This window comes from Rhinopithecus bieti, unplaced genomic scaffold, assembly GCF_001698545.2.
Source record: "Rhinopithecus bieti isolate Rb0 unplaced genomic scaffold, ASM169854v2 scaffold_20362, whole genome shotgun sequence".
NCBI lineage: Eukaryota > Metazoa > Chordata > Mammalia > Primates > Cercopithecidae > Rhinopithecus > Rhinopithecus bieti.
The window spans coordinates 637,263-654,018 of NW_016810160.1; the positions used below are offsets into that span (position 1 = coordinate 637,263).

Consider the following 16,756-nt stretch of genomic DNA (forward strand, 5'->3'; position numbering starts at 1 on the left):
TTTTCTTAATTTCATCTAATTAGTTTTAACATTTATTCTCTACTTACAAAGAAGCATAAATAAAGGTTTCACTCTTATATAAAGACCTGACAATACATACAATGGTCCTCTGCTGATTTGGAAACAAGGACAGTTTTCTACGACAGTCTGTTCTTTATAATATATAACTGTTGTGGGAAAAAAAGAAAATCCATTTCTTATTGTAATTATTTTCTTGTTTTGAGGTTTCTTTTCCACGATGAACCAACCACAAGTTTGGGAACATTGCCTCTGAGGCCCATTCTCTGATGAGAAAGTTCAGTCCCAACTGGGGAAAGTACCTGAGTCCCAGCCTTTTCAGCCTAACAATATACCTAATATCTAGAGTAAGAAATCAGGCTGGGAGTGGTGGTGTGCGCCTATAATCCCAGCTACTTGGGAGGCCGAGGCAGGAGAATCGCTTGAACCCAGGTGGGACACACTGCAGTGAGCAGAGATCACGCCAGTCACTCCAGCCTGGTAACACAGCGAGACTCCGCCTCAAAAAAAAAAAAAAAAATCAAACATCCAAGTATCCACCTTGGGTTGCAGGAAGAGTTAATCTTATGCGTTTACAAAAAAATGTAACTATATAATGTGAAACACCATAAAGTCAGATGGCACTGCATGAGGCATTTTGCTTGTTTTCTTAAGGAAAAGGAGTTATATGGAAAATTCTCTCATCCTCCCCTCTCTGACCCCGACTCCTCTATGTCCAAAGTTGTTTTTTTTTCTGAGATGGAGTCTCACTCTGTCGCCCAGGCTAGAGTGCAGTGGTGCAATCTCGGTTCACTGCGAACTCTGCCGTCCGGGTTCAAGTGATTCTCCTGTTTCAGCCTCCCGAGTAGCTGGGATTACAGGCACGCACCACCACACCAGGCTAATTTTCTGTTTATTACAGATGGGGTTTCTCCATGTTGATCAGGCTGGTCTTGAACTCCCAACCTCAGGTGATTCACCTGCCTCAGCCTCCCAAAGTGTTGGGATTACAGGAGTGAGCCACCGAACCCGGCCTAGGTTTTGTTTAAAATTGGGCCTTTGTTCTTATTCAGTAAATCTGTCACAGGATGAGCCAGGATTTAAATATACAAACATAAATTTTAGTATCTTTCATGTCAAATTAGAAAGACATATTTGGAATTTACTGCTGCAGTCTCAACTGTGCTTATCATGGTAGTGGCTGAAACTGGAAGACATTTTTTTAAAACCCTGAAGTCATCCATACTTGCTACTTCTTTAGTTTTCTTGCTTGGAATGAAAAGTATTCACAAATACCACCACCTAAGCACCTGTTTCAAATGAAACTCAGCCTTCAGCTTGCAAATGATGTCTTTATAAGTAAGCAAACAGCAGAAGACCCATGCAAGTTGCTTCTTTCTTCCTGGAGATGTTGGCAGGATAACTGGAATCCTAGGAGCTCCTCTGTGTTGAATTTGAGAGGCAGAACAAAAGAAAAGTGGCCTTTTCCATTCCAAATCATGGAGGTAATGTGTAGAGAAGTGATAGCCACATTTCAAGAATAGGGAAAGTAACTGGGTAAAAGAAGCAGGACTACCCACTCTAGGAGACAACACAGAGACACCTAGAAATACAAAATAAAAACAGAAAGGTTAGGACAGGTACTTCTGCATAAGCTGACTCAAAACAACATCTAAAATATAAAGAAAAGAATAGCCTGGGCACAGTGGCTCACATCTGTAAATCTAGCACTTTGGGAAGCCGAAGCAGGTGGATCATGAGGTCAGGAGTTCAAGACCAGCCTGGTCAACATGGTGAAACTCTGTCTCTACTAAAAATACAAAAAAATTAGCCGGGCGTGGTGACGGGTGCCTGTAGTCCCAGCTACTCAGGAAGCCGAGGTAGGAGAATCGCTTGAACCTGGGAGGCGGAGATTTCAGTGAGCCAAGATTGCTTCACTGCACTCCAGCCTGGGCAACAGAGTGTGACTCTGTCTCAAACAAACAAAAAAACAAAAAAACAAAAAAAAGAAAAGAGTATTTTGGATTACATATTATCTAAAAGAAAATGACCAACCATAACACCAAATTCAGTACTATTATCAGAAAAGCAGTAATAGCCAGAAAAAAAATTACAAGCACGATACAAAAAAAGCTGGATTTATACAAGCATGACACAAAAAACTTTTCTGCATATAAAACATTTTTTGTTTTTATTTTTGGTTTTTGTTTGAGACAGAGTCTTACTCTGCTGCACAGGCTGGAGTGCAGTGGTGTGATCTCAGCTCACTGCAACCTCTGCCCCCTGGGTTCAAGTGATTCTCCTGCCTTAGCCTCCCGAGTAGCTGGGATTATAGGCATGCACCACCACACTCGGCTAATTTTTGTATTTTTAGTAGAAACGGTGTTTCACCATGTTGGCCAGGCTAGGTTCGAACTCCTGACCTCAAGTGATTCACCCGCCTCAGCCTCCCAAAGTACTGGGATTACAGGTGTGAGACACTGGGCCCGGCCATATTTGTGTTTTAAAGTAGCACTGAGCCAGGTGCAGCTGCTCACACCTGTAATCCCAGCACTTTGGGAGGCTGAGGGCAGGAGGATCCCTTGAGCCCAGGAGTTGGAGACCAGCCTGGGCAACACAGCAAGACCCCACTCTAGAAAAAATTAAAAAATTAGCAGGGTGTGGTGGTGCCTTTTGTGGTCCTAGCTACTTTGGAGGCTGAAGCAGGCGCAATGCTTGAGGCCTGGAGGTTGGGGTTGCAGTGAGCCATGATTACACCACTGCACTCAGCCTGGGCAAGAGTGAGACTCTGTCTCCAAAAAATAAAAATGAAAAATAAGGTAGCACTGTATCTTCACTTGCAGCTCCTATCAAAAGAAAAAAGAAACAAAAATAAACACAAGTAGCACTGTACTCCAAATTTGATGTCTAAAAAATATATAATACTCAAAACCATATGTATCTTACTCTGAATCACCTTCAACTACCAGCAATAAATGGCATTTTATAAAACATAACTGTAAGTAAAATACATACTGTTTCATTATCACCAAATGTAAACATGTAAAGACTAAATCAAGGCCGGGCGCAGTGGCTCACGCCAGTAATCCCAGCAGTTTGGTAGGCCTAGGCGGGTGGATCACCTGAGGTCAGGAGTTCAAGACCACCCTGGTGAACATGGTGAACCCCCATCGCTATTAAAAATACAAAAAAATTAGTTGGACGTGGTGGCAGGTGCCTGGAATCCCAGCTATTCAGGAGGCTGAGGCAGGAGAATTGCTTGAACCTGGAAGCGGAGGTTGCAGCGAGCCAAGATTGTGCCACTGCACTCCAGCCTGGGTGACGAGAGTGAGACTCTGTCTGAAAAATTTTTTTAAAAAGTACATCAAGTTCATTGCTGCTAAATGTAAAAACTATTAAATCTGCAAAAAGATGTTAGACACAAAAGGGCAAATATTGTATAATTCCACTTACATGAGATACTGACAATAGTCAAATTCATAGAGATTTAGAGTAGAGAGGTTACCAGGGGCTGTGGGAGGGGAGATTAATGAGTACAGAGTTTATTTGAAATGATGAAAAAATTCTAGAGATAATGGTAATGCTTATACAACCATGTGGAATATACTTAATGCCAATGAATTGTACACTGTAAAATGTTTAAGAGTTTTACAATAATACATCACAGATGCCCGTCAAAGGCTTAAATGATTTTAGTTTACAAAAATGGTGAACAGCGATTAGCTAACTAGTTTTTCTAGCCCACTATTTTCAATCTGTCATATACATTAANTTCTTCCTGTGATAAGGAACACAAAGCCTGTTTGGTGGTCTCTTCACGGGGATGCGTGTGACACTTCGCTTTAGTGTAGATGACCACTCCCCTCTGTAAGGTAGGGAGGAAGAATGTTTGCTTAGTTCCTTTCCTCTGGCCGATCTCTTTTTTTTCTTCTCCTTGCACGGTCCAACAGATGCACTTGGCCTCCTGGGGCTGCCCGCCCCGGCCCAAAGGCCAGTTTACAGCAGCACGCCTTACTCCGCCATCTTCGCAGCTTCACAGTTACATTTTTTAAACAAATCTGAAACTCTCTGCTTTTAAAAAGCAAATTTAGTTCATACGCATTTATTATGATGACTTGTATGTTTAAACTTATGCCAGCCATTTTGTTTTGTAATTCAGCTTACATGAATTCTTTTTTTCCTCATTTCTGTGCTTGATCTAGTTTTATTTCATAAGAAAAATAATACACTGAAATGAAAATAAAGTGGTAGATGTAAGCTCAAACATGATTTGCAGAATATATATCATATTCTTCTTGAAGTTCCTTTTTTGGTTTGTTTTTTTTAAGAGACAGGGTTTCACTCTGTTGACTAGATTGGAGTGCAGTGATGCCATCATAGCTCACTGCAACTTTGAACTCCTGGGTGGACGCAAGCGATCCTCCACCTCAGCCTCCTGAGCAACTAGGACTACAGGTACACACCACTACACCCATTATTGTTTACATTTTTTTGTAGATACAGGGTCTCACTGTGTTGCCCAAACTGGTCTCAAACTCCTAGCCTCAAGCAGTCCTCTGCCTCAGCCTCCCAAAGTGCTGGGATTACAGGTATGAACCACCCACTGCGCCTGGTCTGCAGTTACTTTTGTTTCTAGTCTTTCATGTGAGTTCTAAAGTTTACTCACTAGTAAATTTATGATTTTTGAATGGCAAATGTTTTGAGTCTGTATTCTCGTGAAACTGTTATTTTGCCTTCATGCTGGAATCATAGTTTGGCTGGGGGAAGTTTCTTAATTTCAGCTTGTTTTCCCTGGAAAAATTTAAGTGAGTGCTTCATTTTCTTTCTTGCATCTAGAGTTGTTGATTTGTTAATGTCTCACTTCAGTCTGATTCTCATTCCTTTATAGATAATCCTTTTCTTCCCCCTCTCTGGAAGCTTTTATGATTTTCTTTTTATCTTTGGTTTTCTAAGTTTTTATATTTTTTTCTCCCATTCATCCTACTTAGCTCTCTGAGAGCCTTTCAATCTGAACAACTGTTTCTTTGTTCATTTCTTGAAAGTTTTCTCCTACAACCACTTTGTGTGTTTAACTTTGTTCCTTCTAGAAACTCTCTTAGATGGATATTAGAATTATTGAGTAATGGATATATCCTTCAGAATTCTAAATACTGTTTTCATACTGTTCGTTGTTCTGTTGCACTGGTTTCTAGGAGGATTTCACAGCTGAATTTTCAGCTCACAGATGTATTCTTCAGCGGTGCCCATGCAATTGTTCTACCCTTCTATTGGTTATTTTTCCTAACAGCCCATTCTAGTTTCATGATAGCGATACAGTCTCATCACTCTGAAGATATTGACTGTGATACTCTTAAAAATATTCCTCTTTGCTCCAGTGTTCATTCTTGTTTGTTGAGTTTTATGCTTCTTTCATGTAGTGTTGGTTTTCTCAAATGTTAGTGATTCTCAGTTGTGAACTTAACCTTTGTGTCTTCCCCCATTTCAATAGCAGTAGATAGTGCTGCTTGGCTGAGTGTGCCAGTAACTGGATTTCTGGACATGGTAGTGCTCCCCATTCCTCTGGGTCCATATCACTGTCCTGCTTGCAGCACAAGCCAGAAGGGAACCAAACTAGTGAATCCATTTCAAAGTTTCCTTTTGTGGGGTTTAGCCCTGTTTCATAAACACCTGCATAAATCCCCAACACATACACACATATATCCCTATGACCTTTGCATGCCTGTGTCATTCTTTACATTGCTATTAGTCCTATGGAAATTCTGATCACTACTCAGTGTTCTCATTATTATAAATATGGAATATTATGACTATGTAAGAAATGTTTATGATATGGTTTGTTTTTGTACCATGTAAAAATGAACGTATTTCTTACCTTCAGCTATGATAAACATTTTCTACTTGGTCTTATATAACTCTTAAAATTTAACGATGAGGAAGCCGGGCACAGTGGCTCATGCCTGTGGTCTCAGCTACTTGAGAGGCTAAGGTGGGAGGATTGCTTGATCCCAGGAGGTAGAGGTTGCAGCGCATTGTGATCGTACCACTGCACTCCAGCCTGGGCAGCAGACTGAGACCTTGTCTCAAAAAAAAAAAAAAAAAAAAAAAATTAGGCCAGGTGTGGTGGCTCACGCCTGTAATCCTAGAACTTTGAGAGGCCGAGGCAGGCGGATCACGAGGTCAGGAGATCAAGACCATCCAGGCTAACACAGTGAAACCTCGTTTCTACTAAAAATACAAACAATTAGCCGAGCATGTGGTGGCACGTGCCTGTAGTCCCAGCTCCTCGGGAGGCTGAGGCCGGAGACTTGCTTGAACCCGGGAGGTGGAGGTTGCAGTGAGCTGAGATCATGCCACTGCACTCCAGCCTGGTGACAGAGCAAGACTCCATCTCAAAAAAAAAAGTCTCAAATCATTAAAATGGATAATTAAAACAGGTGCATTTTATTACATGTACATTGTACCTCAGTAAAATTGACATTTTTTTATAGTTCAAAAATATTAGTGATCAAACCAATTTCTGTATACCTGCTGTAATAAATATTAGAAGATGTGAGACTAACAGTGAAATGGAATAATTACCTCTGGATATTTTGGTTTTTTTTCAGGGTGTACCTTCTAATGAAATACTTAACATATTGTCCAGCATTCCTGAAGCTGAAAAATTCGCTAAATTCTGGATCTGCAAAGCAAAGTTGTTGGCAAGTAAAGGCACCTTTGATGTTATCGGGCTATATGAAGAGGCCATTAAAAACGGGGCAACAGTGAGTATCTGTCTTGGGTGGGTAACTTCTTAAAATTCTCTTTCATGTGAGTTCTCTGTTGTTGTTTATAATATGGTGGTTAAAAGGTTGCAACATTGGTATCCAACACTTATAAAGTAATACCTTACCATAAAGAACCTAAAAATATATTAAACCCAATACATCAACATCCTTAAATCAGTAATTCAGAGCCATTGCATAAATAACTTTTAATTTGAAAATTTATTTAAAAAAACTATATAATTATTATTTACAAAAACCGCATCAAATAGCTTTATAACGCTTTTCATTAAAATGTCATTTTCCATGTCATATTCCATATTCTGTGGTACCTTTTTCCATAATGGTTCAAAATCAGAATTGTACATGCACATAGTTCAAACAGTCAAGTAGTTTGATAAGTTTCGTTCAATAAGGCCTCTGTCTTCCTTCCCTGCCATTTCCCCCTTCCCAGAGCAAACTGATTATTTTTATATTAACCTCTGTAGTTTCAGAAAACATGTTTCTGTTTCTTGATTTTTCCGTTTTAGATACGACTTATGGGATTCCAGCTATGCAGAATGAAGATTTAGCCCTCTTTCACACATACATACGCAGATGCCCAGCGCGCACAAATACCCCTATTTACCATCCTTATAGACCTTTGCCATTCTTCATACTTTCATTAGAGTCATGGAAATTCTGGTCACTATTTAGCATTCACATTGTTAATGAATATATAAGAAATATATGAGTATGTTGAGCCATGTAATATATACTATGATTACTTTGCCTTTCAAGCAGAACTTTCTACTCTTCCTGGAGTTATTGTCTTGTTTTGCCTTTGCTTAGTTTTCTGAGTATTTATATATAATTAAGTCACAAACTCTAATTGTCTAAGTTCCTCAGTACTTTGAAAACATCAGATATTCTACTGATTTCTTTTTCTTAGAGACCTTTCTCCTAGACCCTTCTGGCTTATTCCAGACTGAACAAGTTGCACTTTACTGCCATGTTCACCAGCTGTCTTTCTGGGATCTCTTTACCATCACCTTTAAATTCCCTTTACATCCTTCTTAAGTTGGGTGGATCCCTTGTTTTTTAGACCCATATCAGTTTTCTTCTTTCTACATTGTCTGTTTCTTCTCCAATGTTTTTCATTTCTTTCTCTCTCGTTGTTATTGTTTGTTCTATTTTGTTTTGTTCTCTATTCATTAAACGCTTTACACAGATGCTGGTGAAACTGGGCTCTTTGCACATATATAAAGTGGGTCTGAAAAAGCTTATTTAAAGCTCTAGACACATGGATGGGGCTTCACCACAGGGTGATCTGGCTGAGTTGATTAGTTAGAAAACCCTCAATATCAGTATCTTTAGGTCTTTACTCTTAAGCTGGTCTTTACTCTTAAGTTCTCTGCAGAAGTATGTTCCAATCTCCTTCCTGGGAGCTAGAAACCAGACTGCCAGTGCTGTGGGAGAGAAGAGAGCAGGGAGTCTCAGCCCTCAACATGGAAACTTTTGCTTATCTCCTTTTCTGAGAAAGTACCCTATCCCAATCTTGCATGATTTCCCTCAGAGACTTGGAGAATACATCCCCAGTTTTCTGTTAGGATGAAGGGAGTCAGACACAGTTACCAGGCAGGGTGCAGGGTGGATTTGGAAGTCTGACTGCTTTTTGAACAGATGTTAAAGAGTCCTCCTAATTTGGGCCCTACCACACATTCCTGAGCCGTTCTGCCAACTTGTTTCTCAGCCACACTGCCAGCTTGGGATTTGGCTCTCTCAAGTCAATCAAATTTTTTACCTCTCTTCCTTCTGCATTGAAGCTTCCAAAACCTTATCGCCATTTATTCTCTCCTATGTTTTGTGGTTATTGCCTCTTTTTAATCCCTTTATTATCCTTTCAGTCGCTTTTCAAGAGCGATTAGAAATAAAGGTATATTTAATCCACCATCTTTAACCAGAAAGCTATACAAATGTAAAATACACTTGATGAATGTTTTATGGAATTCACTCTTTGTAATATATTCTATGTGTTTATTCCCATTCATTTAGCTGAAATCATAATTCTCTTTTGGATTTTGAAAAAAATCTATGGAAAGCTTTGCTTTTATGCTTTATTGTCAGTTTATATCTATTTGATACAGAGTCACAGGTAAGGAAGACAAACCTCCAACTATACTGTTCTTGTGGGAAAGTACAACTTCTGCTTCATGGCATAGTTTACATACTTGAAAAATGAAGGTTATCTCAGATAATTTTATCAGAAAATTACTTTTCCAAAAAAGTTTTTTGTTTTTTTTCCAAGTATGTTAACAAATAAAAGAAGAAAGAAAGGAAAAGCTGGAGAAAATTACCTAAAATGCCTACAAAGATTGTATCTTGGCCGGGCAGAGTGACTCATCCCTGTAATCTCAGCACTTTGGGAGGCCGAGGCAGGTGGATCACCTGAGGTCAGGAGTTCGAGACCAGCCTGGCCAACATGGCGAAACCCCACCTCTACTAAAAATAGAAAAATTAGCCAGATGGGGTGGTGCATGCCTATAATCCCAGCTATTCGGGAGGCTGAGGCAGGAGAATCACTTGAACCCTGGAAGTGGAGTTTCTAGTGAGCTGATACCGTACCACTGCCCTCCAGCTTGGGTGACAGAGACTCCCTCTCATAAAAAATTGTATTTGGGGCTGGGTACAGTGGCTCACGCCTATAAGTAATCCCAGCACTTTGGGAGGCTGAGGCAGGCGAATCACGAGGTCAGGAGATCAAGACCATCCTGGCTAACATGGTAAAACCCCGTTTCTACTAAAAATACAAAAAATTAGCCGGGTGTGGTGGTGGGCACCTGTAGTCCCAGCTACTCAGGAGACTGAGGCAGGAGAATGGCGCCCAGGAGGCAGAGCTTGCAGTGAACCGAAATCACGCCACTGCACTCCAGCCTGGGTGACAGAGCAAGACTCCGTCTCAAAAGAAAAAATTGTATTTGGTCGATGGAATTATGGGTGATTTCATTTGTTAAGCTTAACCTATTGTTCAATTTTTCTATAATATATATATATGACTTTTATGATAAAAGGAGAATCGCTTGAACCCGGGAGGCGGAGGTTGCAGTGAGCTGAGATCACACCACTGTACTCCAGCCTGGGACAGAGCGAGACTCGTCTCAAGAAAATAAATAAATATATATATTATGCATTTTCTGTATGGCTAGCTTTACATCATTGGGCGAGAATCTTTATGTGGGAATACATATTTGATGCGTTATACAAATCAATAGGAAAATAGAATTCGATGTAGACAAATTACATTATGGACAACTTTAAATACATCTGTTGATTAAGTCAAGTGTGCCAACACTTAATCATAATTTTCTGTGTTCCTTTATTTTTCTCATGAAGCTATAAAACTGTCAAGCTAGACAAAAGACTTATAGTTAGATGAGATTTTAAAAGGAAACATTTTTATTATAAAACATTTGTTTGAAGTTAAAGTTCCTGAGCAAATTTTTTCCATGAATGTTTTTAAGGTTTTGTATGTTTCCTTTCTTCCTTCCTTCCAGCCAATACAAGAGTTGCGGGAAGTTGTTCTTAATATTTTGCAAGACTCAAACAAAACCACAGAAGGTACTATTATTTTTGTATTTAAATTCATCTTCTCTAGCTGTACCAGTAAAAGTCATCCAGGACATATAGGAAAAAGAAGAAAAGAATTATCCCCTTGAAATGCTTCTCACTTCTTGGTTTCCATGACCTGGCCCTTTCAGCCATTGTCATCAACTGATTTATTTGTGTGATTACAAGTAAATACACTGCTCAACACTGAACAAAGGTTTCCACCAGAACAGCCTAGACTGCAGTGTCCTACTTGCCTGGAATCCTAGATGGGAGAAGACAAACAGCTCTTTACTGGAAGAGACTGAGGCAGAAAGGAGAAATGCCTTAAGTTACATGTTTAATCATAATAAACCCACCAACATACTCATCTAAATTTGTTATCCCTTTAAAAATAGCTATCTCAGGAATCTCGTCAATTGGTTGACCGTTACTGTCAGTGGTCATAACCTTTAGAAGACTTCTATGAGAAATATATTGTGCCAATCACAAGTGACATTATAATTGCTTATGATACTTGTGGTATGAATGGAAAGAAAAAACAAGCTATCCTTAGAAAATAAATTGGATTCTTGTTATCTTAGAAGGTGACAAATCTTTGTCCTTTAATAGTAGATTTAGGCTGTATACAGTAGCTCACGCCTATAATCCTAGCACTTTGGGAGACCAAGGCAGGTGGATCACCTAGGTCAGGAGTTCGAGACCAGCCTGACCAACATGGTGAAACCTTGTCTTTAAAAAATATGTGTGTGTGTGTGTGTGTGTGTGTGTGTGTGTGTGTGTATATGAAAATTAGCCGGTTGTGGTGGTGCATGCCTGTAATCCCAGCTACTCAGGAGGCTGAGGCAGGAGAATCGCTTGAACCCAGGAAGTAAGAGTTTGGAGTGAGCCAAGATCGCGCCACTGCACTCCAGCCTGGGCAACAAGAGCAAAACTCCATCTCAAAAAAAAAGAGTAGATTTAACTGGGGAACAATCCGGTCGTGTAGCTAAGTAACTCACTACATGTGGGAAGAAGGACATAAAATAGATATACTTAGTAGTAGATTCTTTGGGAATGAGACTACAATTCAGATATTTGGTTAAAACATGACTGTTCTTAAAAGGAATAAAAAGAGAAGACAGGAATCCATGCCTTTGTTGCACCCTCTTGGCCTCACTTAGGGTGTCAGCCTCTAGCCATGGTGTGCCTGGCACAGTCTGATTTCCTTCCTTTCATTTTCGTGATTGTGTTTGGGCTACCATGAAAACTTAATGCAAGACAGTTTTTACCCACTGTCCAAGGCAGTAACCATGTGGTCATCCTGGGATTGGGAGGTTGTGTGAGTTAACCTTAATGACTCAAGAAAATTGATCCAAGGTGTGGTGTAAGGGTAGAAGGCCAGTGATTAGTCCCTAAGAGAGTTCTCTTGAGAGTGAATAGGAGACTGGGGATGTGTTCAGAGTCTTGAAAGGGTGTCAGGAATCTACCTACAGCTGTTTGCAGGGCTGGCTAGGAGGGTAGCCTGATGTAGCAGGACATTGCTACAGGGCTTAACATGAAAAAACAAGTTATAGGTCACACCTCAAATCAATCACTATTCAGTATGTGGAGCCCATGAAGATCACTGGGAAATCATTGTATGTATGTGTTTTTCATTATTGATTTTTAGTTGAAATATTAAGTTGCTAAATCTTACTTCCTTCATGATCTTACATACACAGGAATTACTTCTGATTCTTTAGTTACTGAAACTAATATAACATCAGTGGAAGAGCTGGCCAAGAAGATGGAATCTGTGAAGTCTTGTCTTTCTCCAAAAGAGAGGGAACAAGTCATGGCAACACCCCAAATAGCCAAGGCAGAACAGCATAATTATCCTGGTATCAAATTACAGATTGGTCCAATCCCTAGGTAAGCAGACTCTAAAGCAGGCTTTGTGTTCACAGACTTAATTCTAGTCCAAGTCTCAGTTTTTCCTTCATAGATCTAGAGTAACAGCACCTTATAGATACTTCTGCTTCATATGAGGTTCAAATGGCTTAATCCATCTTTGGCATTCAGGAAAGAACTGAGAATGAGGGGAGGTTGGAACCATTGGCAGGAAGGTCTGTGTCTTTTCTTTGCACACACCATCCCCCTTTCACCACCCTAATGAGACCTGACCTGCAGTGAGGAAAGTACTGCCAGAGTCAGGAGGGGTATTAGAACGCATGCACCCCTGCCCTCCTAAGGTCTCTCCTACCTTTTCACTCTCATTTGTCCTGCACTTGCAGATCCTATCTGCCTTTCCTGCAAGTCCTGACACAGTTGAGTAGGGTTGGGGCGATAAGATGGGGCACAAAGTCCCAAGCAGGAGCAAACTCTGTAGCTGTGGGAAGAAAGGGACAGTGAATACCCCTCTAAGAACAGGGAGAACAGTGGAGTATGTACTAGTCAGAGACTGCTCATAAAGTCAGAAGCGTTTTATTTTGTAACAAGTATAAATTTAAGGCAGAATCCATAGTAATGTAAGGAGTCATGTCAGGGCGTCAGTGTCATTTTCTAAAATGTGAGTGTAGCACCACTCTTCTCTGATCATGATCTGGAAAGAATTCCAGACAAGGGCACCAAGACAACAGTTCTGTGTTTTAGTTTCCTGGAAAGCACAGCTGAGCCTCTTCCAATCCTAAACTCTCTGAGACACACCATTTTCCCACTACAGGAAAAAGAGCTGGGCATGGTGGCTCACACCTGTAATCCTGTCACTTTGGTAGGCCAAGCAGGAGGATTGCTTGAGCCTAGGAGTTCAAGACTGCCCTGAGCAGCACAGGGAGACCCCAACTCTTTGAAAAATAAAAATTAGCCAGGCATGCTGGCACGTGTCTGTGCTCCCACTTGCTTGAAAGGCTGAGGTGGGCAGATCCCTTGATCCTAGGAGGTTGAGGCTGCAATGAGCTGTGATTGCACCACTGGACTCTAGCCTGGGCAACAGAGTGACCCTGTCTTTAAAAAAAAAAAAAAAAAAAAAAAAGCTAGAAAGAATCTTGTAATTCATTAATTCAACCAAATTTGATATTAAGCCCCATTTCCTTAAAACCTGTCACCTGTTTTGAAAACTTATAGAATAAATAAACACCAACTGCCAAATATTTGCAAAATATTTTATTATTCAAATAAAAGCCACACTTCATACTTAATTCAATAAATCCTTATGCTTACACCATCCAAGAACAGATGGACGCCACCCAATACATTCTGGAAATCAGGGAAGAGCCTTTTTTTTTGAGACTGGGGTCTTGCCATGTTGCCCAGACCGAAATACAATGGTGTGATCATAGCTCACTGCAATCTTGACCTTCTGGGCTCAAGCAATCCTCCCACTTCACCCTCCTGAGTAGCTGGGATTACAGGCATGTGCCACCATGCCCAGCTAATTTTTATGTTTTTTGGTAGAGATAGTGTCTTACTAGGTTGCCCAGGCTGGTCTTGAACTCCTGGAAAAAGCCATCTTCAGATGAAAGCTGCTCTAGACATACCTCTTGCATCGCCCTATGTTAAAATGTCTTCCCTGTTTTTGTTATGGAATAAGAAACAAAAAATAATAAAGAGACTTGTTTTAAATGATAAGGTTTTTAATGCATCTCTTGCTGTCTCTCAGAATAAATGGGATGCCAGAAGTGCAAGACATGAAACTTATCACTCCTGTACGGCGTTCGTCGAGGATTGAGCGAGCAGTGTCCCGCTACCCGGAAATGCTGCAGGAACACGATTTGGTAGTGGCTTCTCTTGATGAACTGTTAGAAATGGAAGAAACAAAATGTTTTATATTCCGTAGAAATGAGGCTTTGCCTGTAACATTGGGGTTTCAAACCCCTGAATCATAATTTCTTGATTTTTTTTTAAAAGGTGTTTCAGAACCTCCATAAGACAAGAAGTATTCTTGTCCAAGTGACCTGGAAAAAAGTGTGTAATAGAGAGGCATCGTGGATGCAGATTATGGACTCTCAGGACTTAAGTAATTCACTGGGCTTAGTCTCAAATTTTATCTCCCCATGGGAAAATCTTTGCTTTATGTGTTTAAGACTGTAGTGTGCCAGTCTTACAGTATACATAAATTTCAAACTTTTGAATACCCTACAACTATGATAAAAATTTATACTTTATTGATCTACTTTAATCCCAACATAGTTTTTTATATCAGAAGGTTGGTCCCACAATATAATGGGACTTTTCTTTCTGCATCCACCTTAGCAGAGGGCAAGTCCTTTCATCGTGGAAGATCTGAACTTTGACGCTAGCTTGACAGGCTGAATGGACCTTGACAGATGGCCAAGTCAAAACCCCTCATTTTACAGATGAGCTTATGCTAGCTGTGCCTTTGCTCAGAGATCATAAATTTATGTGTGATCTTTGACTTCCATCACAGTATCCTTGTAAATGAGAGATAATTCTTGTTTTTCCTGTGCCAGGTCTCAGATGAAACACAATCCTGAATGGGTGTGGCCATCTAGCTTTTATATCCAAATCTAGTTTTGCATTTGTTACTCAAACACTTCAAGTAACAAAAGGGGGGCAGGGGAGAGGGGTGGGGAGTGGACACTGGCTTCTTCACTTCAGTTCTTTGCTCAGCTAGGGGATAGCTGGCCTGAGAAGGCAGTGCAAGCCCCAGAGACTGTTGTAGGTTGCTTTTTCTTCCTCCTGGGCAACTTATTTGTGAAAAGGTTTTACCTTAGTCATTATATAAATATAATGTGTAGAAAAACCTAGTCAACACATTTTAAATTTTAGCTTTCTTAATATTTAAGTATTACCTTAAAACAACATTAAATTTCTATTAGTTCCTGCTTGTTTATCTTATTTATTTTAGAAAACTGTGATAATGGCTTTGCATAGAGAATTAGGAGTTTGTCTAAGGATACACCAGTTGGCTATCCCAAGAAACCTCACAAGGAACATTCATTACCAAGGAGAATGGACTTTGATCAAAGGTCTATGAGCCTCATCGAGGAACTAGATTTTTTTAAGGGACACAGATCTATTTCTGAAAGTCAGATTTATAATAAAGCTAAAAAAAACTGAGCTGTAAACCTGTAATACCAGCAGACTTTCAATAAGAGATAGACTTTTACAACTTAATTGTAGAAAAACAAATAATTAAAAATGGGCAACGGACCTGAACAGACATTTCTCCAAAGAAGACATAAAAAATGGCCAATAGGTATAGATATGAAAAGGAGTTCAGCATCATTAATTTTAAGAATAATGTAAATTAAAACCACTGTGACCTATCACCTCACTCTATAAGAATGACTTATTAACAAGACATGAGATAAATGTTGATGAGATTGTGGAGAAAAGAGAACCCTAGTACACTGTTGGTGGGCATGTAGATTGGTGCAGCCGTTATGGAAAACAGTATGGAGGCTCCTAAAGAAATCAAAAATAGAACTGTTACGTGACCCTCTTCCAGTAGGTATGTACCCAAACAAGATGAAATCACCGGCCGGGTGCGGTGACTCGTGCCTGTAATCCCAGCGCTTTGGGGTGGGTGAATCACCTGAGATCAGGAGATCGAGACCAACTTGACCAACATGGTGAAGCCCTGTCTCTACTAAAAATACAAAAATTAGCCGGGCATGGTGACGGGCACCTGTAATCTCAGCTACTCAGGAGGCTGAGGCAAGAGAATCACTTGAACTCAGGAGGTGGAGGTTGCAGTGAGCCAAAATCACATCACTACACTCCAGCCTGTGTTACAGGGCAAGACACCGTCTCAAAAACAAAAATTAAATCGTCACCTCAAAGATATCTACACTCCCATGTTTGTGGCAGTGTTATTCTCAATAGCCAAGATGTGGAAACAACCTAAATGCCCATCAATGGGCAAATAAATAAAAGAAAATATGGCATATGCATGCCATGGAATAGTATTCATCCTTGGAAAAGAGGGAGTTCTTGCTGTTTGCCACAACATAGATGGACCTGGAGAACATGCTAAGTGAAATAAGCCAGACACAAGGAGAAATACTGCATGATATCACATGTGGAATATTTAATTTTTTTAAAAAAAGGAGCTCAAGTACACAAACAGTGCTTACCATAGATTGGAGAAGAGGAAATGGGGAGATGTAGGCCAAGGATACAAAATAGCAGATAAGACGAACAAGCCTAGAGATAGGGCTAAAGTTAATACAATTGTATTAGGATTTTTGTTAAGTAAGTAGATTTTAGCTGCTCTTATCACGTGAAAAACTGTGAGATGATAATGTTAATCTGCTTCACTATAGCAACCATTTTATTATCTATGTGTATCCCATAACATCATGTAAATCTTAAATATACCTAATAAAATAAAATTGTCACCAAAATGCAGGAATTAGAGTTAACTTTACCTGTGAAGCCAAATAATGCTCAGAGGGCTGCTTAGAGATCACAGAGTCTGAACATGGGAC

General features: G+C 40.0%; 1 protein-coding gene across 1 annotated transcript in view; it reads left to right on the top strand.

Annotated features, from left to right (window-relative positions):
- CKAP2L (cytoskeleton associated protein 2L) overlaps positions 1–15,150 on the top strand; it is a 32,362-nt gene extending 17,212 nt beyond the window's left edge. Inside the window, 4 exon segments of the mRNA XM_017891482.1 lie at positions 6,603–6,758; positions 10,292–10,355; positions 12,047–12,236; positions 13,963–15,150. Of these exon segments, the coding sequence (XP_017746971.1) occupies positions 6,603–6,758; positions 10,292–10,355; positions 12,047–12,236; positions 13,963–14,188 (636 nt within the window). The 3' untranslated portion in view covers positions 14,189–15,150.
- Positions 15,151–16,756: the final 1,606 nt, after the last annotated feature.